Source organism: Alexandromys fortis, unplaced genomic scaffold (assembly GCF_014885135.2).
Source record: "Alexandromys fortis isolate MF-2015 unplaced genomic scaffold, M_Fortis_MF-2015_v1.1 scaffold_97, whole genome shotgun sequence".
NCBI classification, from domain to species: Eukaryota; Metazoa; Chordata; class Mammalia; order Rodentia; family Cricetidae; genus Alexandromys; species Alexandromys fortis.
Genome location: NW_026067981.1, coordinates 4,806,894 through 4,828,736, shown reverse-complemented (window position 1 = coordinate 4,828,736; position 21,843 = coordinate 4,806,894). Strand labels below are relative to the sequence as shown.

General features: G+C 41.8%; 1 protein-coding gene across 1 annotated transcript; it reads left to right on the top strand.

Moving 5' to 3' along the window:
* The first annotated feature begins 307 nt into the window (after window positions 1-307).
* LOC126511302 (flavin-containing monooxygenase 5-like) lies at window positions 308-21,253 on the top strand. Its single transcript, XM_050158359.1, has 9 exons — window positions 308-464; window positions 6,064-6,203; window positions 7,262-7,450; window positions 7,813-7,975; window positions 11,727-11,869; window positions 13,117-13,316; window positions 15,693-16,042; window positions 17,890-17,962; window positions 19,711-21,253. Exons 2-9 carry the CDS (start codon window positions 6,069-6,071, stop codon window positions 20,066-20,068), a joined length of 1,611 nt encoding a protein of 536 aa, XP_050014316.1. The 5' UTR covers window positions 308-464; window positions 6,064-6,068; the 3' UTR covers window positions 20,069-21,253.
* Window positions 21,254-21,843: the final 590 nt, after the last annotated feature.

Genomic DNA, 21,843 nt, shown 5'->3' with positions numbered 1-21,843 from the left:
GGAAGCAGCTGCTCAAATGCCTTAGGATTGGAGGATCTTGACAAAATTTGCAAAGGAGAATTTAATTGTGCTTGAAAACTCCTAAAGAGGAAGTTAGAGAGATAAATCTTTCTTGGAAGTGATTTTTGGCAGTTGTGTAGAAACAATTCACCTCTATCTGCAGTGATCATGACTTTTTTTTCTGAGAATCATAAAGGGTGGGTCCTTCTGGGAGCTTACAGAAAGATCCTGCCCTCTCATTAAAAAAAGGGAGGAGATAAACATAAAAGAGGATTGAAGATGGGGAAAAAGCTACCCGCAGCCCAGCTCCTCTAGAGTGGGAAGCCACCTGGGAAGCGGACCGCAAGGACTGGCCAAGAAGAGCAGACTGCAGCTTTGCTAACGGTCCCTGGGCACAGAAGCAACCCAACCTGAGACACTAAGGACAGAAAAATCAACACTGCTGAATCCATTAAGGACAGACCGTAAGTTGTACAATTCTACTTTGGGGAGATTGGGGAACTATGCTTGGCAAGCTACTTCCATAGATTCTCCTGCCTTCTTCTGACTCCTCCCCTAGATTCCTGTTGCATTGACTTCCATCACTCTTCTCCAGTTGCAAAATTATAGCCCATAATTGTCAGGATTTCTGATTTAAAATAGGTTTTTTTCCTAGATTGGAACACAAGTTAAATAAATGACAATTATTTATTCTGGTAATGCAGCAATTCTCACTTTGGCACTTAGGTTTTACTATGCACCGTACCTACTGCCACACTGATGTGCATGGCTCTCCTTGATGTTCCAACCAAATGGTCCTCATAATAAATAAACATTTGTTGACTTTATGCTTGTACAATACAAAATGTTTTTATCAGAATTTCATACAGACATGAAATTAAGAAAAGAGGAAAACCCAGAAACTATAGTTAATGGAATGAAAAGAGTATATAAATCCAGGTAGGGAACCCAGCAGACTCATTCCCCAATACATAGGTCAGGATGCCCAGGGCACCATTCCAAGAGAGATGCCTGTGTTCTTGTAGCCTGGGAGTAATAGATACAATAGAAACAGACAGAAAGGAGGTAAAGGGGATGTAAATTTATATGACAAAGGCTGCAAAAATAAGAAAGCTTCTGTTTATTTATAATAGTGGAAAAACCTAAAATAACAGCTGAAATTATATATGGAAAATTCTACAAAGATTAAGATTTAAAAATTGATTAAACAGGTTGCATATGCATATGTATGTATGCAAATATATAATCACTTATTAGTAAGAAATAGGATAAAAGCTGGGCATTAACACACTACAATGGCTTTATTTCCCAAAGTACCTGCCTCCTTAGTCACTCTGAGCTACAGAATATGACTAACATTTCAACTTGATCAGGATTACTGTTTTTTTCTTTTTGAAAACTATACAGCTGGGAGAATGAATTCTTCAGATAGCTTATTGTTTGTTTGGATGGCCACTATATGCATCATTCCCTTTAAGGACAAAAGAAATTGAGAGATAGATAGATAGATAGATAGATAGATAGATAGATAGATAGATAGATAGATAGATAGAGAATGGTCATGGGCTTGCTTCAGTTACTAAAATAGATAACAAAGCCTTTTACTCACCTAAATTAGTGATCAGTCTTCATCCCTAACAAAATAGAATCAAAATGTATTAGGGCTTAAGAGAGTGTCCAGAGGTTCAGATCACGGGCTGCAAAGGACCCCATTAAATTTCTAGCGCCTACCCGGTGGCTCACACCCATCCATAACTCCAGTTCCATGGGACCCAACCCCTTCTGATTTGAGCTAGCCCCAGGCATGCAGGTGGTGCACAGACACACGTGCAGGCAAAACACTCACACATATAATTAATTTCTTCAGGGTCATAATGTAGAGTAAGAAAAAAATGAACAAGAATACCCACAAACAGTCCTTAAAAATTTAAGTACAGTAGGGATCCCTCTATCATGACAGGACTAAAGGAAGCAGAGCTTGGACTTGAGGAAACTGAGCCTACTTATCTGTCATTGAGTCCCTACACTGCCCTCAGGCACTATGATGCTTACTGTCAGCGAATGGGATGTCTCCACATTCACCTAAATGAAGAAGAGATATGACACATCCTAAAAAAAAATGTTAAACAAAGGAAAATTAGAATCCAGAGTAAAGTTCTAAGCTGTGTTTTGTCAGCCATGAGAATAGAAGATATCAGTGAAAACTGCCGTTAACCGTGTGCGGAGAAGATCAGAACCTCTGTGCAAAAGGAGAAAGGAGCAGGAAGATATCAAAACAAGATGGTCACAATGTTGGCAGGCCAGAGGGAGGGGTCGTGTTAGAGACACAAAAGCATAAGGCAAAGCCTGGTTCACCAAGAGCCTTAGAAGCCAGGTAGAGGATGCAGAGATAATATTTATACCATGCTAGAACAGTCATTCTATTTTTTATTTTTTATGGAAAATAGATTTTTTAAGTTTTTTTAATTTGTTTTACATACCAACTACAGCTCTTCCTCCCTCTGCTCCTCCTGTTCCCCCACCTCTTTCCTCATCCTACATCCACTCCCCAGAAAGGGCAAGGCCTCCCATGGAGAAACAATGAAGCCTGGCCTATCAAGTTGAGGCAGGACCAAGCCCCACCCCACCTCACCCTGCATCAAGGCTGAACAAGGCATCCCACCATAGAGAATAGGTTCCAAAAAGCCAGCTCATGCACCAGGGATTGATCCTAGTCCTACTGCCAGTGACCCCACAAACAGACCAAGCCACACAACTGTCACCCACAAGCAGAGGACCTAGTTTGCTCCCATGCAGGCTCCCCAACTGTTGATCCAAAGTCTGTGAGGTCCCAAGAGCTCAGGTCAGCTATCTCTATGGGTTTTCCTATCATGATTTTGACTCCCTTGCTCTCCCTCACTTCAACTGGACTGCCAGAGTTCGGTCCAGTGCTTGGCTGTGGATCTCTGCATCTGCTTCCATTAGCTCCTGGATGGAGGTTCTATAATGGCAATTAGGATAGTCACCAATCTGATTACAGGAAAAGGCCAGTTCAGGTACCCTCTCCACTATTGCTAGGAGTCTTAACTGGGGTCATCTTTGTGGATTCCTGGAAATAACAGATGAGATCTCCTTGGTGAACTGGGAACTAGGGGGTGTAGAGGAGAGGGGATGAGGGATAGGTGAGTTGGGGGAAGGAGAGATGGAGAGGGAGATCAGTTAAAGAGATACCTTGATAGAAGAAACCATTATGGGATTATGGAGAAACCTGGGTCTAGGGAAATTCCCAGAAAAATAGATTCTTCCTCACATAATGTATCCTGAATATTGTTCCCCTCCTTCTACTCCTCCCAATTCCTCCCAACTCCCCTCACACCAGATCCATTCCCTTCCTGTCTTATTAGAATAGAACAGGCTTCTAAGAGATAACAAGAAAACATAGCAAACTAAAATATGTAAGATAAAACAAAACCATCACATCAAAGTTGGATAAGACAACCCAACAGAAAGAAAAAAGTCCAAGTGGAAGAAGTACAAGAATCAGAGACCCACTCCTTCACACACTCAGGAATCCCATAAAAGGAAACACTAACCTGTGGTAGGTGCCCTGCATCCACCAGGATCAGCATGGGTGTTTTGTAAAGAGGATGGCTCGCTGCATGGCAGAGTCCCTTTGAGGTCCTTTCTGTATGACAAAGGTCCTGCAAGAAGATTCCATCCTATCTCTTTTGATTTTCTGGAATGATGTCTGGTTCTGGGTGTCTCCTTTCTTGGTCTTGCAGCTGTTGACACTGTTGGTTTTTTTTCTGATAATTTGGACACAAGAAAATAATAAGAGAATGTAGTGGGGAAATGGAGACCAATTCCCCTGGAGAATATCAGAGAATTTGAAACGAATGGGGAACGCTATGGCAAAAGAGAAAAGTCCCTATGCTTCTTTCCACTCCTACTCAGCATAAGTCTATGACTACCCCAACTACTGCAAAGGAAACTACATTCTCTGAACCCCATAGAGAACCCTTCATGTGTCCTGTTGATTGTATTTTGAGAGGCACTGATCTCAGGAAATATTTTATGGACAGCTGGTATTAGGAACTTCCTGGTACATTGCCTACGGGAAATTTGGAAACATCAGGTTGCCCAGAGCAAGGCTTAAAGTGTACATTTGTACCTAAAACAGCTGGCATATGATCAAAGGAAGATGGGGGAAGGTGGGCTTATAATTAAACCTAGAAAACTTATTATTCTGCATGGTGCAAGCACTGCATCAGGCCTCTTGCAGAATGGAAATGGCTCTTTCAGATTTGTTTCTTAAGACTCGATGTCTGGTGCCTTACAACCACAAAGGACAGCCAGCCAAGGTGTTTTAGCTGGAATAGAAAGACTTAGTTGCTTACCATCCTCAGGGTCTAACTGTTTCCTGTCCAACCTGCCAGGACATGTGGTGCTCTTGGAATATAGAATTGATGGACTGGGACATGGAAGAAGAGAGTGGGGTAGTAGACTTGGGGAACATTGCCATGAATCTTGAAAGTTCTTGGGAATTGATATGTAAAGCCCATGCTTTGCAAGCCTAGCTGCACATAATGGTTTCATTATTAGAAGGGAAAGGAGACAGGGGAGGAGAATAAGGGGATGGGGGTGAGTGAGAAGAGGGGGATGCGAGGTGAGGAGGAAGGGGAAACAATGGTCGATATGTAAAATAAATGGAAAAATGTTATTTAAATAAAATAAAAAGAGGTTCTTTGTTAAAGAGACAAGAGATATCAGTGCAGCCCCGTGCAGGCCCTGTGCATGCTGCTGCAGACTCTCTGAGTTCATATGAATTTTGCTCATGTTGATTTAGAAGGTCTTGTTATCTTGGTGTCCTTCATCCCTTCTGGCTCTTACACTCATTCCACCTCTTCTTCCTTGGAGTTCCCTAAGCCCCTATGGGAAGGATATGATGGAGACATTCTCCTTAGGGCTGACTGGTCCAAGATCTCTCACTCTCTGCATATTATTTGGCTGTGGGTCTTTGTTTCTGTTCCCATCTGTTGCAGGAGGAAGCTTCTCTGACGATGGCTGAGCAAGGCACTGATCTATGAGTATAGCAGAATTAGGAGTCATTTTATCACTATGGGTTTTTGGGTTTTCTTTGGTTCTGTGTTATTCTTTTAGACCCATAGTATTGGTTTTACCCTAGGTCCCTGGACTATCAATGTCTTTTCCCACAATCATCACCCAAGAGACTTAAAACCCAATGGACAGATTACTATTCGATCTTCCCATTATTTTTCCATCTCTATGCAGGTGTTAAAATATAATACATCTGACCTAACTGGGAGGAAGTCAAGTACAGAACAGAACTAAAATAGAGTAAAAACAATACAACAATAAGACTGTGGTACAACGATCCAACAAAAGCGTATGGCAACCTTGTACACCCTGCTAGCTATTAGTAAGCAGATTCTTGCACAACCTGACTGTTTAAAATCAATCTTTAATAATATAGTAAAATCTGGAATGTTTCTAGAATAAAGGGTTGCTAATCATCTTGAAATTCATTGCAAATCTTGTTTTGGTCAGATGTTCTATTAAAAATGACCACACAGTCGTCCCTTGCACATGCAGGCGATTGGTTCTAGGATTCCTTGTAGAAGTCAGCATCTGCAGTGCTCATGTGCTATGTATGTAGCAACACGTGTGCATATAGTCAATCCACACACTTTAAAACTTGTCTGCCTTGCTGGTAATACCCAACAACTCCCCTAAATAGACTTTTGACTATGGTGTTTAGGGAGTAATGACAAGGAAAAAAAATCTCTGTATGTTCAGGAGAAATGTATATTTTAAGAAGATTTCCCATCTGCTGTTGTTTAAATATGTGGGTGTGTAGTGTTCTGAAATGGAGAAAAATAGTTATATCATATATAATTAAAATAAAATACGTATGCTAAGATAATATAAGGTAGGATAGAAGCAGTTAAAGTCATGGCCCAAAAATATGTCAGTGCTAAAATGAAGGGGGTGGGACACTGACAAAGCAATGAACCTTGGTTTTGTTGTTCAGAAGTACACTGAAATAATTCTTCTTAATTCAAGAGACCATGACAGTAAAAAAAATTGCAGTGATTGGGGCTGGAGTCAGCGGACTGGGCGCCATTAAGAGCTGTTTGGAGGCGGAACTAGAACCTACGTGTTTTGAAAAGGGCAATGACATCGGAGGGCTGTGGAAATATAAGGTAATTTTAGAAATATTTTCAGAGCATGACACCAGCAATGTGTATGAGAGTTGTTTCTATTCAACTAAGAAATAAAACTGATAATGTAAATTATTACTTAAGTGTGCTTTCCAAATTAGTGATAAATATTTAAATAAATTTGAGATTCCTTGTGGCACAAGCCCAATCCTACTGTTTCATGCCCCTGGGAACTCCACATATAACACTTAGGATATTGATATGCAAATTTTGCATCAGAGTGCTGAAACTCCAAGAGCATGCAAAAGTTATTCTCCCTCTAGCAAACTTGTTATTAGTTGTGGCATTTTCTTCCATATCACAAAACCACCCTATATGTTGTTTGTGTTGTTAGTTAGTTACTGGGAACACATGTCTCTACCATGAAAGGTGTGCTTCCTTACAAACAGAATCATCATTAATAACTTGAAGGAGTGGGTCTATTCCAGAGTGGCTCCAGAAGTTAGAAGGGTGGAAGGGAAATCTCCACTTCAATGAGTCTTAGTGAAGCGTAATACAGGATCATTGAAAACAGTTCTTATGAACGCACCACAGTTATCTTATTACTGCCATTAACATTTTTTAATATTTTAATATACCTCATAGCTGCATGAGTGCTTTAATATATCTCATAGCTGCATGACTCTTTTGTTGTTGTTGTTGTTGTTGTTGTTGTTGTTCCAAAGCAAATAAGCATTTTATTCTCTACCACACATATTCTCCTAAACAAATCCCTTCCATTGTGAGGCAGATTTTGTCCACTGGGAGTCTCCCTTCCAAACCTTCTTTGAGCTACTTTTGTCTCAGTTTGTGTGCATCCTTGGAGCCTGCTGCTTTCTGTTGTAAAATAATTATTGTTACCACAGAGTCACTCGCTATAAATAGAATTAAAGCAAGAGAACCCTCATCAGGAGATGAGACTAACTCCCTCATCCTGCTGAATGATTGTCATAACACCTGAAAACCAGATCATGACTTCTCAAAGAAAAGTATACCAAATACCACACTTCTGGTCACCCCTGACACATTCTGGAAACCAAGGGTTGTTTTGTTTCCTTTAGGAGATACCAGAAAATGGAAGGCTTGGGATATACAAATCTTTGACCTGCAATACGTCCAAGGAGATGACAGCCTTCAGCGACTACCCCATCCCCGACCATTACCCCAACTACATGCACAACTCCAAATTGATGGAGTATCTCAGGATGTACGTCAAGCACTTTGGGCTCATGAAACACATCCAGTTCCAGGTAAGACGTGAAACATGCCCACCACATGTTCATTGGTCGAGGCAGAGTCTGCCCTGCCAGAGCCAGCTACCCCGCCAGATGAGCACCATCCCAGCTGGAACCTGAATTCCAATGTTTGGTTAATTTTGTAAAGTAAAAATAAAGGTCATAGGAAATAAAAACCAATGCACTTTGTGCTCTAAGAAGTCATTGCATTTTAAAAATGGACATTGTAGGAACCTTATGTGCACACAACTCCTAACCACCCAGGAGCTGTGCATAGAGCTACTTTACCTACTTTAACATAAAATTCTATAGGAGGGAAAAGAAGCAAAAGTGGATAAAAATGTCCTAGAACTCGGGCTTTGCTCCTTGTTTCCTAGACAAAGGTGTGCACGGTGAGGAAACGCCCTGATTTTTCATCTTCTGGCCAGTGGGACGTTGTGGTGGAAGCTGATGGGGTGCAGAAAACATACATCTTTGATGGGATAATGGTCTGCAGTGGTCACTACACTGAGAAGCATATTCCTCTACAGGATTTTGCAGGTATTCCTCTGCTGTGTGTGTGAGAAGACTCTTAGAATTCTATTTCTTTTAAATTAATTAATTTTTTTTATTGAGAAAAGGAAGAAAAAAAGTTTCCGCCTCCTCCCAGCCTCCCATTTCCCTCCCCTCCCCCCACTACTCTCCCCCTCCCCCCTCTCTTCTCCCCCTCCCCCCTCTCCACTCCTCTCCCCCTCCCTCTCCAATCCGAAGAGCAGTCATGGTTCCCTGCCCTGTGGAAAGTCCAAGGTCCTCCCCCCTCCGTCCATGTCTAGGAAGGTGAACATCCAAACTGGCTAGGCTCCCACCAAGCCGGAACATGAAGTAGGATCAGAACCCCTTGCCATTGACCTTGGCTTCTCATCAGTCCTCATTGTTCGCCATGATCAGAGAGTCCGGTTTTATCCCATGCTTTTTCAGTCACAGTCCAGCTGGCCTTGGTGAGCTCCCAATAGATCAGCCCCCACGGTCTCAGTGGGTGGGTGCACCCCCCGTGGTCCTGACATCCTTGCTCGTGTTCTCCCTCCATCTGCTCCTCATTGGGACCTTGGGAGCTCAGTCCAGTGCTCCAGTGTGGGTCTCTGTCTCTATCTCCATCCATCACCAGATGAAGGTTCTGTGGTGATAGGAAAGATATTCGTCAGTATTGTTATAGGATAGGGTCATTTCAGGTTCCCTATCCTCAGCTTCCCAAGGGACTAACTGGGGACATCGCCTTGGGCTCCTGGGAGCCACTCTAGGTTCAAGTCTCTTGCCAACCCTAAGGTGGCTCCCTTAACTAAGATATGTGCTTCCCTGCTCCCCTATCCAACCTTCCTTTATCCCAATCTTCCTGTTTCCCCAAGTTCCCCCAATCCTCCCCTTCTCACTTTTCTCTCCCCGTCCCTCCTTATCCCCAACCCACCCCACCCCCAAGATCCCAATTTTCTCCCCGGCAATTTTATCTACTTCCCTTAGCCAAGAGGATAACTATATGTTTTTCCTTGGGTTCACCTTCTTATTTAGCTTCTTTAGGTTCACCAGGTATACACTCTGTGACCTTTATTTATGGCTAGAAACCAATTATGAGTGAGTACATCCCATGTTCATCTTTTTGGGTCTGGGTTACCTCGCTCAGGATAATGTTTTCTTGGATGAAGAAAGTGTGGAATATATACACATTAGAGTACTATGCTGCGGTAAAAAAACAATGACTTCTCGAATTTTGCATGGAAATTAATTAATTTTTGCATCCTAACCACAGTTTCCCCTTTCTTCCTCTTCTCCTAGTCCCTCCCTCCACATCTCCTAAGCGATAGCCCCACCCACTCACCCCCACCGCAACACCATCCGCTCCTCCACTTCTATTCAAAAAAGAGGTGATATTCTCCCATGGATATCAACCAAACATGCCATGTCAAGTTTCAGTAAGACTAGGCACCTCTCCATATATTAAGGCTGGACAGATCAACCCAGTATGAGGATGAGGAATAGGGTCCCAAAAGTTGACAAAAAGAGTCAGAGACAACCCTTATTCCAATCCCACAAAAAGACCAAGCTACACAACTGTCACATATACGCAGAGGGCATAGAACAGTCCCAAGCAGGCTCCCTGGTTGTCAGTTCAGTCTCTGTGAGCTCCTATGAGCGCAGGTTAGTTGATTCTGTGGGTTTTCTTGTGGTGTCTTTGACCCCTCTGGTTCCTACAATCCTTCATCCCTCTCAGGCACAGGATTCCCCGAAATCTGCCTAATGTTTGGCATATATTTCCATCAGTTGCTGAGTGATGTCTTTCTGATGACCATTAAGCTGGGCGCCAATCTATGAGTATAGCAGAATATTGTTAGGCATTATTACATTGGCATATTTTGCCAGTCATGTTTGGTCCTACCCTAGGTCTCCAGGCTATCCAGTCTCTGGATCCTGGAGCTCCAGATGGTGTCGGGTTGGGCTCATTCTGGTGGCATAGGACTCACTCTATGCCAGTCATACAAAATCTCTGTATCACCCTTATCCCAGCGTGTCCCATAGGCAGGACAGACTGTAGATTGAAAGTTATGTGGCTGGGTTGGTGTCCCAATCCCTCCACTGGAAGCCTGCCTGGTCACAGGAGATGTCCAGTTCAGGCTACATACCCTTATTGCTAGGAGTCTTAGCTTATATACCCTTGTATACAAGGTCACCCTTGTAGATCCTGGGAGTTTCCCTTGCACTGGGTTTCTACCTCACCCCGAAATGCTCCCCTTTGCCAGTTGTCTCTTTCTGTACTCTCAGTGCCTATCCTATCCTAGGCACTGGACGCAGGTGTTTATACAGAGGGGTACAAGAGAGGGTGTCGTAAGTTCATAGAACAGAGGGAAGATCTAGCAATAGAAGTGAAGATTGAACTGGGAACCAGAGTTTCTCGGACAAACAAGGTCTGAGAGAGACTTTCATGGAAGAGGAAACTGTGTAAAAAGCAGAAGATGGGGATAACGTGGGGAGAGCTCGGGGACTGGCACCCATTTGAGGTGCTAGGTTGGAAGAAGTGTTTAACAGTCAATGGAAAAGCATTACTCTGTGTGTGTGTGTGTGTGTGTGTGTGTGCTCACGCATGCGTGTATGCACATGCATGTAGGAAAAGCAAGTATATAATAAAGTTTGTACTGTGTAAAGATCAGTTTACATTAATTGATAGGGGAAGATGGTTGAGTCAGGAGCATCAATGAGAAAGAGTTTAAACTGTCCATTTAAGAGATGATGATGATAAAGACTCAAAAAAAAAAAAACAATGGAAGTGGATTCAGAGGAAAATAAAAATTTGGAGATATTTTAGAAGTCTTTGGCACACTCAATGCATTATAGAACTTTATAATTTATGGCAATTGTATTTTTTTTTTTGGTTTTTCGAGACAGGGTTTCTCTGTGGTTTTGGAGCCTGTCCTGGAACTAGCTCTTGTAGACCAGGCTGGTCTGGAACTCACAGAGATCTGCCTGCCTCTGCCTCCCGAGTGCTGGGGTTAAAGGCGTGCGCCACCACCGCCCGGCCGGCAATTGTATTTTTAAAATATATTTTTTTTCAGAATGCTTTGAAACTTCTACTATCCCAGGCTTATAGTGTTAAAAAGAGTGGCGACTAGCCAAATGTCACTGATGACCATTTGATATGTGAAGGACACAAAATTAAGATGTTTCCTTTGCAAACTAATCACCACACTTAGGAAACACAGTAGGTGCATATAAATAATCACATTAGTAACCTTACATTAACTATATGTTAGCATCTCAGAGTATCCTGAGTTACGTAAAATATGAAGTAAGAATTGCTATCATTCTCGTCACTTCTGGGCTTCTGGGAAGCTTAAAACTGTGTATGTGGTTGCCATTCAATTGCTTTTGAATGACACTGATGTATCCTGCTAAGCATCTTTACGAGTTTGTCTATTTTCAAAGCGCTATAAAAAGTGAAGAAAAAGTCTCACATCACTGAATAGAAAATGAGAAAACTACAACAACATTAGAAGGTGGCAAAGAGTTGACACATGGAATACATCATAAATGGCTATAATTTTATTGACTACTTTTTAAAATGTGCTCTGGTTTTGGTTTGGGCTGAATAGTCGCTGCTGTTGACTGTTTTCTTCCTTTGTGGAGAATATTCTGTAATAGTTGCACAAGGTCCAAGTACAAAGAAGAGAATTAAGTAACGTGAACTTCAAGTTCAGGAATGAAATTTACCAACCAGTGTTCTCCAGTTCTGCTTGTGACTTGAGGAATCTGGCTCCTTCCTTCACAGGAATCACCCAGTTCCAAGGCCGCTATTTCCACACCTGGGAATACAAGCACCCAGGCAACTTGGAGGGGAAGAGAGTGGTCGTGGTTGGCATTGGGAACTCTGGAGCAGATGTGGCAAGCGAGATCAGCCGTGTCGCTGAACAGGTCTGGCGTCAATTCTGCTCTTGGGTGTAACCTTGATACCGGAAGAGAATGTGTGAGTGTAGGCTTCCTCCGGCTTTAGCAGTGATGTTCCCATTTGAACTGCAAGGGCATGCTTTCTATGGACTAAATATGCATAAGAGAATAAAGAATCCCAAGTGGCAGCACTCAGAGACCATAATGTATTGGAGTCGTGGAAGTAACAATCTAACTAGAGTTAGGTAACTTAGAATTAGCTACAGGGAGCTACACAGGAAATTTCAAAGTGAAATGAATCTTATATAAGACACTGTTCTCATATTGGAAATGAAGTTTAAAGAACAATGAATATACACAAATCTGAGCATTTAAAATGTATTGTTGATGTGTGTGTGAAGTTGTTAAGAAAAAGGGAAAAATTCCACAGACTCCACTGAACTATGAACAAATAAATAATAGGGGAAGAGGAACCGTCCTTCCGTAGTGAGTGTTGCTGAGTGTGGAAGACCATCCATACAACTCAAAATTAACTTCCTTATTTTGATTCATACTTTATCGAAAACAATACAAGATTTCCAATACTGAGCACTTTTTGTAAAATAAGTGACTCATGTCACGATTCTGGGGCACATGAGCCACAGATGTCCATGACAACGGCATCACTCTAATGATTATAGCATCAATAAAAAAAAAAACTTCATTTCAAGATTTTGTTAAGTCATACAAAATAGAACAAACTACTTATAAAAATGTAGCTTCCCTTCTTTTGCATTACGAACATTTTGTTTATAATTTTCCAGTTGTGAAAGTGAGAAAATTCCAGTGTGGGTTTCTGTACCCGGGTGTTTCAATCCTAGAAGCCACATTCCCACATTCTCCCTCACTTTGAAAATTTACTTGAAAGAACTTACACGGGATCTGAATACAAACTAACACTCAACTTAATAACCTATTGTGTTGTAGGTTTTTCCCCATATTTTGGGACTTCACATGCTCCAGACATCTAACATAGCTGAAGCAAACATCACAGGGAAAGAAGACTCATGACATACGCTAAATTAACTAAAATGACTTCCAGTAATTGGATCTCTTTTTAAAGTAGGGGCAGCGAAAAGAAGCTGGCTAGGTGGACAAGGCAATATGAGGAGTTAATTCCATTCCCTTGACAGCCAAACAAAAACAAACAAACAAACAAAAAAAACACTCCAAAGATCTGAGACCAGAGTGATTAGCAGCTAAATACTTACTAGGCAACCACTCCTCTCTTTAAGGTTTTTCTCAGCACAAGACGAGGGGCATGGATATGGAACCGAGTTTGGGATAACGGGAATCCTATGGATGCCACGCTCTTCACTCGTTATAATAGAGCTGTCCAAAAGATCTCCCCCAAATTCCTGATCAACAGACAAATAGAGAACAAGTTAAACTTGAGGTTTGACCATGCCAATTATGGACTGAAGCCTCAGCACAGGTAATGTTTGGAATTTTAAGTACACAATATCTTTAAGCTATTGGACTAAGTCTCTAAGTACATGAAGGGGATAAGTGATAGCATTCATTTCTCAGGGCACTTGTTTTTATGGCAAATACCCAAATTATTTCCTTCCTACTGAGGGTTCTTTGTTTTCCCACCAAGGTGCACAAAGAGTTGTGCAGAGTGGGGAAGTAGAGACTTTAAAACTTGTCTTACTTGAAATTCGTAAAAGGTCGCTTTGTCACATTCTCCTGCTTTCTTGCCATCGTGTGTCGACGCCTTCACGTTCACTCTCTAAATTAAAAACTCTGATTCCATGCTCACCGTCAAAGCCATCATCACTCAGCACAATTCATTATCCACATACTACAACCTGTGGCCACTGATCTCTTCACCTGACCTGTCTTTCTGTCCTATCCCTTTTGCCTGACTCCTAGCCTCAGTCACCCTAGTCCTGACCACTGCAATGTGGATAGACATCTTCCCAAAACTCATTCTCTACTTGAGAATTCTTAGCTGTTTTCTCTCATCTCATTCTACACTAGCCAGTTCTCAGGCCCAATCCTGTCCACCATTCCATGTCTTCCTTCTCTAATTCTTCCGTGTTCATGGCTGCTTTTATTTTTTTTCTTCTTTCTTCCAAAAGACATATAAGACTTGATGTTGCTGTGTGTTCACTCTCGGTCCTATTTTCTTTTCATCCTAAGTAGCTCCCTGTACTGAAGTTTCAGACCCCATAGCTGGAGAGTTGGCTCGGTGGGTAAAGGGCTCCTGCTCCCAACCCTGATGACCTGAATTTCATCCTCAATCCACATGATGGAAAGAGAGAACTGACTCTCACAAGTTACTCTCTGACCTCTGTAAACAGAGACTGATTGTTCATTTCCCAGTCACCCAGACTTGAAAAATCACACCGAAACTATATTAGTTACAATATTGCTTGACCAATAGCTAAGGCATATCCCTGGCTAACTCATATCTTAAATTAACCCATTTCTGTTAATCTGTGTATCGCCGTGAGGCTTTGGCCTACCAGTGAGGGTTCTGGGCATCTTTCCCCTTCAGCAGCTACATGTCGTTTCAGCCTATTCTCTCTCTATATCTCTGTTCAGATTTCCTGCCTGGCTTTGCTCTGCTAAGCCACTGGCCAACACAGTTTTATTCATTAACCAATGTTAATAAAACATATTCACAGCCTACAGAGGGGAATCCCACAACAGACCTCCACACGTGTACTGTGGCACACTTGATGTGCACACATATACATAAGTAAATAAATGTAAATTTTTAAAATCCCAGGGAAAAATATAGTAAAAGTTTAAATGAATGAAAACAGAAAATCATTAAGAGATACCTAGAAGAAATTATGCATAGTTTTTAATCCAAACTTAGGTCAGATTATGACTGCAGGTTTCTTTTTATAGATAAAGTATCTACAATCTATGAAATATGTTTAATAATATTACTTTTGTGTCAATGTACCCGGGGACTCTGATTCCCTACAGCTAATTCATAGCTCAAACCTTAAACTGAAATTATGAAAGGTCTCACTGTCACTGATCACAAACATTCTCATTGAAGATTCATTCTTTAAGTCTTTAACGTTATTAGCAACTAGGGCTAGGATAGTTCAGCAAATAAAGACACTTGCCACCAAGCCTGACAATGTGGACCTCAAACCCACGTGGTGGAAGGAGAGACTCAACTTCCACATGTTGTCCTCTGACCTCTACATCCTCGCGTGCACACACACATGCACACTCACACATAAATAAGCAAATAAATATAATTAACCAACAAATGCAAGGAAATATTAATGACTAACTCATGTCAACCTAGTTTACATAGTATCAAGAATAGATAAATACATCAAAATTAACATACTTTGTGGTGCACACCTTTAGTTCAATCACTTAGGAGGCAGAGACAAGCAGAACTCTGTGGTATCTGTGAGTACAAGAGCAACCAGAGCTACAAAGTGAGTTCCAGGTCAGTCAGGAATGCATAGTACATTTCTGTCTCAATAAGCAATTAACACATTTTATTCTTTATAAAAATATTATTATCTAAAGGTAATCAGTGTGCACTAGCAAATCTGATATGGTCTTGCACCATCATTAGTGTTCTACCACTAGGAAAGTGAGATCGAACTGTTTTATGGTCTGTCCAAGGCCCCATAGCGGGTAAGAGACTGAGCAAATATCGAGGTTCAGTTCTGAATCAGAAAACCGTGTCTTTACTAATGAACTACGTTGCCTTCTGAGGATGCTGAAAAGCAGAATAAAAATGGTGTAAGCTATGCAACCCTTTCCAGAGCTTTTGCCTATACTACATTTTAATTAAGAAGTCGTATGAATATCTCTCACTACACAGAATTCTTGACCACCGAACGGTGTTTAGTGATGACCTGCCAAATCGCATCATTACTGGAAAAGTGCAGATAAAACCAAACGTGAAAGAGTTCACCTCAACATCGGCCATCTTTGAGGATGGAACTGAGGAGAGCATAGACGTCGTCATCTTTGCCACGGGCTACACTTTGTCCTTCCCTTTTTTGCACGACGAACCAACAGTCGTGGACAGCCAGTACTCCATGTTTAAATTCGTCTTCCCTCCTGGGTTAGAGAAGCCGACTCTAGCTTTCATTGGCATCATCCAGCCAGCTGGCGCCATCATCCCTACATCAGAGCTCCAAAGCCGATGGGTTGTGCAAGTGTTCACCGGTATGTACTGATCTCCCATGACTACAGTATGTTCCAAATGCTCTGTGATTTAAGAGCCACTCAGAGGTCTTCTATTTCGTAGATCTCTCTCATTAGATAAAATTATCTGAAATTTGACCATTAAAAATGAACTAGTATAGCTAGGCGGTAATGGTGCACGCCTTTAATCCCAGCACTCAGGAGGCAGAGGCAGGCGGATCCCTGTGAGTTTTAAGCCAGCCTGGTCTACAGAGAGAGTTTCAGGACAACCAGAGCTAAACAGAGAAACCCTGTCTTGAGAAACCCATAAACACACAAACAAATAAATAAATGAAATGACTTTGGGTTCTTCTGAAGGTTTATATTTCATTTTTAAGAAAATTCTACTAAAAATGAAAACACCCAAACAGTAAAAATTACAAAAGCAAAACAAATAATTGTAATGAGGTTATATTTTAATACAACTGTCTATTCATTTACTCCTTCTCAGCAGAAAACCAACTTAGGGCGAGGTTTACGGAAACATACATCGACCACGGTCAAAAATCAAACAAGGAACAGACCACATAGGACACATCTCAGAAGTGTAGTGAAGCCATTTTGTCTTCTTCCTTTGTGCAAATAGAATAGTAGATTATGACAGGAAAGTTCAAGCAGACAGTGGAGTGATGCGGGGGAGGAAAGGGTGGGTGGGGAAAGGGTTGGCCGAAACGAAGTGTGCAGGAACAAGCTAAATGGGAGCCTATGATCTGCAACACAAGGAAAAGTATAGTAAGGTGGCAGCAGAGCATGGAAGAATGGGAGGAGAATGCTGAATGCTGGGAGATGTGCCCTGTGCGGTGTGTGGCTCCTTTCTCTCACAATCGTGTGAACTGAACCTGCATTTTACTGCCATTTTCTTCACTTAATACATAGCACTCCACACTCTTTTCTACTCAATATATGCATACGGACATATAGACATACATATCTACAGCATTTTTGTATTGATGGCCACTTAGAATTATTATAGACAGTAACGTCTGGACAAGCTTGCACATGTATTTTATTGAGTGTGTGTCATCTTTCCATATCCTATATTGTCGGAGAATAATTGCTGCTTCACAAGGTGTGCATGAGTGTCTTGCAGTGACTGAAAGTCCTACATGACATTTCAATTCTCCAGCTCTGCCCCTTTCATGATTTGCATGCTTGTGTTTGAAATGTATTTTAAAACATTTGAGGGTACTTGTGCGATCGGTGAGGCACCAAGCAGATAGTTTATAAGCAGCGTGCCTACCACTCTTTGTCCTGCCTCCCTAGTGGTATGTAACATTCCGTTTGCTGAATCTTCCTTGTCCCTGACACATTTACACATACAGAATTTCCACCTGTAATTACTTGTTCTCCTTTCAAAATGTAGTCATCGCTGTTGGAGACATTTTCCGTCAGTGTCTACTTTCAGGAATGCACTATGAAAACTAAGAGATGTTCTTAACTCAAAAGACAGAAACATTGCATTTGGGATGTAAGCTCAATGCTAAGCAGCATTCAAATAAGAGAAACTTTGAGTCAGGTTCCAATATAGCTTGGGCATCTTTGGAAGATTGCAAGACATGTTAAGCATCCTTCAAAGTATTTAAGGATGTTAAGTGTACATTTAAACTAAGAAAAGTTTAAACAGCTATTTATCTTAAAGGGAAAGCTGGCCTCCCTAACTGACATCCTGGGCATGCCGGTGGAGAGGAAATTCTCTTCCTTTGAAATTCTTTACACTTAAGACTTTGATTAGAAATTGTATAAAGGCCTGATGATTCTATTCTATTTCTAATTCATTTTTTTCTTTATTTGTGTGCCTCGGTCCTCATGTCAATATCTTGTTTTCTCAGGACTGAAAAAGTTGCCCTCAAAGAAAGACATGATGGCTGACATCAACAGAAAGAGACGGAAAATGACCAAAGAGTAAGGAACTTAATTTTTTGTTAAAACAAACAAAACCTGTTCTGGGGGAGATATGTGATTTTGTTTTCTTTTTTTTATAGTTTGCACCTATATGAGCCCGAACAAGATAATCTTAGTTCAGTGAGATCGTGTTCGGGTTTTTCTAAACATGGGTCTGATTGTGAAATATAAATCAGATGTGACGTATTAAATAACCACAGAGCACTGTGTCTGCATGATGAGGAGAATGCAATTCTCCCTAAACCTAGACCGACCAGATATGCCGCTTCTCAGTGTTTACCCAAAGACCCCAGGCCCACAGACCACAGAGCCAAACTGCTCAGCATATTAACTGCATCCCTAGTCACAGTAGCCAGGTTAGGGAAACAATGCCCGTGTCCAGGGGGATAACGGAAAAGTGCATTATATTCGCAAAGGAGTTTTTAGCCTTAAACACAAACAAGTTGTTTCATTGGCAAGAATTGTACTTTTCTCTCGTTTGTGGGTCCTAGATATTGTAGATATGTAAAATCATCTGTGCTGGAGACATGAAAACAGAAACAAGACAGTGTGGGTGGTTGAGGGGACTGAGTGCAATATAGGGAATAAAGAGAAGGGCAGTGAGGTCAGGGAGTCATGCCCAAAGTGCCTTATATATTTGCATGAAAAGGCACGTATGTAACCCTGCATAAACGGAGGGTTCATGAGATCCAGAAGACAACATTCTGCAGCCTTTCTCTTCATCATCTGGTTTCCCATTCTTTCCGCCCCCTCTCCCTTGATATTCTCCTAACCTTGGAGGGGACAACGCTTACGCCCTGTTCAGGGCAGAGCACCAAGCCACTTGTGGTTCTCAGCACCACGTGTCCCTGAATTCATCACCTCGTTACAGAGAGAAACTGTCCAACTAAGGCTGAGAGCAGCAGCCTTTGTTTATGGTGGAAACGTAAATGTTTAGAAGGTAGTTTGGAGTCACGCAAATTTAACTACACAACAGTGCATTCTCTCCTGCTGCCTCTTTAGTCGTGGGGTTTTTACCGGGTTTCTAGCAGGAGGCATGAATGTCTTCCTGTGAAGCAGGCCTCAGATCCAATCAGAGGTTCCCTGGTCACCCCCACAAGTCTTGCCGCTATTAGCTTGCCTGGCAGGTAGATGTTGGTATTCCCTACGGTTCCCTACTCGCTATGCAGCCCAGGCTGACCTTGAACTCGCGGTGATTCTCCTTCCTCAGCCTCCTGAGTCCTGCAACTACAAATGTGTGCCGCTGTGTCTGCCTGCAGAGAGGCTTTTAGTCTTCAAGCCTTTGGTCCTCTGAAAACAGTAACTCATGACTATCTAGGGATATTAAAGGAAGAATTTGTGCACAGAATCAGTATATGGAGAAGATAGTTTATGTAACTTAAAAACTTAAAGTGACTAATGGAGTTTCATCCACTGTAACTTCTATATTCTGTGTTAATTTGATTCATACCATGGAACTGGAGTCTGTGACTGGGAGGGGAATCCAGGCCTTCAGCGTTTTCTTTTTATATATGTCAGTCACTCTCCTGGGCACTTGAGAACTTTAAAGCCATCAGGGATTTTACATCAGGTATTGGGAGGCCATAGTATGCTAAGGGAGTGGAGGCAAATGTATGAAATTAAGATTTAATGAGTGTAAAATAGTGAAATCAGCAAGCCAGTAAAAGCAAATTCTACTGAAAAGTCAGGGAACAGCCCCGTGACTGAGACCTGATGCTTCTATGTTTCTCTTCTCGCCTCAACTTTAGGAAAAGCCCCAAAGACTCTCGTCACGTTCAGTTCATCGACTACATGGATGAAATTGCTTCAGAGTTAGGGGTCAAACCCAACCTGCTCTCTCTCTTCCTCTGGGATACTAAGCTGGCCAAGGAGATTTTCTGCGGTCCCTGCACCTCCTACCAGTACCGTCTCCAGGGCCCAGGGAAATGGGCTGGGGCTCGGGCAGCCATCCTCACTCAGAGAGAAAGAATGCTCAAACCCCTGAGAACCCGGGCTCTCAAACATTCTCAGGCCTCCCTCTCTCGTCTTTTCTGGGTCAAAAGTATCTGTGTCGTCTTCTTTTTCTTTGTTTCCATCTTAGCTATCGTGCATATAACAAGTCGTTAACCTCACATTGACAGAGATATTTATGAAGCTAGAGAGTAAACTATTGTTATTTAAACTGTATATCATAGGATCTATTAAAATATGGAGAAACATGTCTATTAGACTAGTTCACAAATGAATTTTCAGACACGGAACGAGATTCTTCCAATAATGACTTCATGAGGGGAGGTGTGAAAAGGTGCAGATTGTTACCGTTTCATTCCAAAAGTACTTTGAGAAGTTTAGCTATAACATGAGCATGAATAATAATTCAAAGTGAGATGAATTTGATTTTAAGAAAAGATCAGAGAGACTATTTAACCAGGAGTAAACCCTATTTAATAAAAGAGCAGACTATGTAACCAGGAATAAACCTTAAAAGTACATCTTATGGTCTCAAAACAGTCTGACCACCCCCCGCCCCGAAAATCGTAGCTGTTTCAAGCTGTGTTGGGTTGGGTGGTTGACTGTTAGTTTTAAGGTGGGGTCTCAATGTGTATGCAGTCTGGAATGGCCTCATATCCATGCAATTTACTACAATGTGTGGGGATTATAAGCCAGTGCCCAGCACTGGACCCTCTTGACAAAGATTCTTCAATAGAAAAATAGGAAATTCATCAACTCGTCATGTAATCAAACTGCTCTACTTGCAAAGGTGCTGCAGATCAACCTGCGGCACTTCAGCTCCTGGTTTGCTGCACTAGGAAGGCCGGCACCACTATCTAGCGTTGCTGCCGGAAGGTTCGGCTTGAAGGAAACTGAAGAAGAACCTGAGAAAACAAAGAAAGGCCGACGTTCCCTATAAATCTTAGCTCCATTCCAAAGGAAAGCTGAACTGCAGTGCAATAATGATCAGATGAAAGTATCGGAACCCTGGATGACGATTCTAATACCAATGAGGGGATTTTAAGATATACTATTATATGGTCTTATTGAATTACTGATAATATTGTGTGGTATAATAATATTGTATTTATGCAGCAGAATATTCTTATTTCTAAGAGGTAGGCAAAAGTAGGAGTTAAGTACCGTGGTATGTACATTTTATTTGCAATAGATGTATAAGTTTATCTGCATGTAAGGGACGGACAGGGACAGAGCAAGGGACACAGAAGGAAAATGCTAGGGGCGGAACTGCCACGACTTGTGATTCTGGTTAAAAGTTGTGCAGCTGTTCACAGCTGTAATCTTTCAGCCCTTTTGTAGACTTAAATTGAAAATAAAAAATAATAATTTAAAAAAATCTTCTGCAATAATGTATGTACTAAAATGAGGAAGAGGTTTCTATGGGAAATTCTTCTAATCAGTGACCACACACGGTTGTGAAAATACCTCCCATGACAGCCTTGGTCTTGATGCTCTGGAACATGAAGACTGCAGAAGACCATTCCCTATGAAACCATTTCCCATCATTCCTTAGTCCTTTTGTTGTGTAGCTTTTTTCCTGCACACTGAAAAATTCCTTCCTGAAGGGAGGAGGGAGGGGAACAGCACAAGGAGAATATGGAGATGATGAAGCTTGCAAGACTTAGGAAGCTCCTGCAAAGAATGGTACTCACCAGGCAGGCCCTGGTCCTGGCTGGAAAGGCCATAAACAATAGCTTTACAAAGGAAACTCCAGTGGGAATACTTGCAAGCTGGGCAGAAAGCTGCTCCAGGGACGCATCAGCAGTACTAGGATAGACTTTTGTTTGGTGAAGCCTCAAATGTATCTCAGATTCAGGACTGGTAGAAATTCCAGGTACCTGGCTTATGGCAGTGGGGGAAAGGACTTCATACGGGATTGCCAAGTTCTG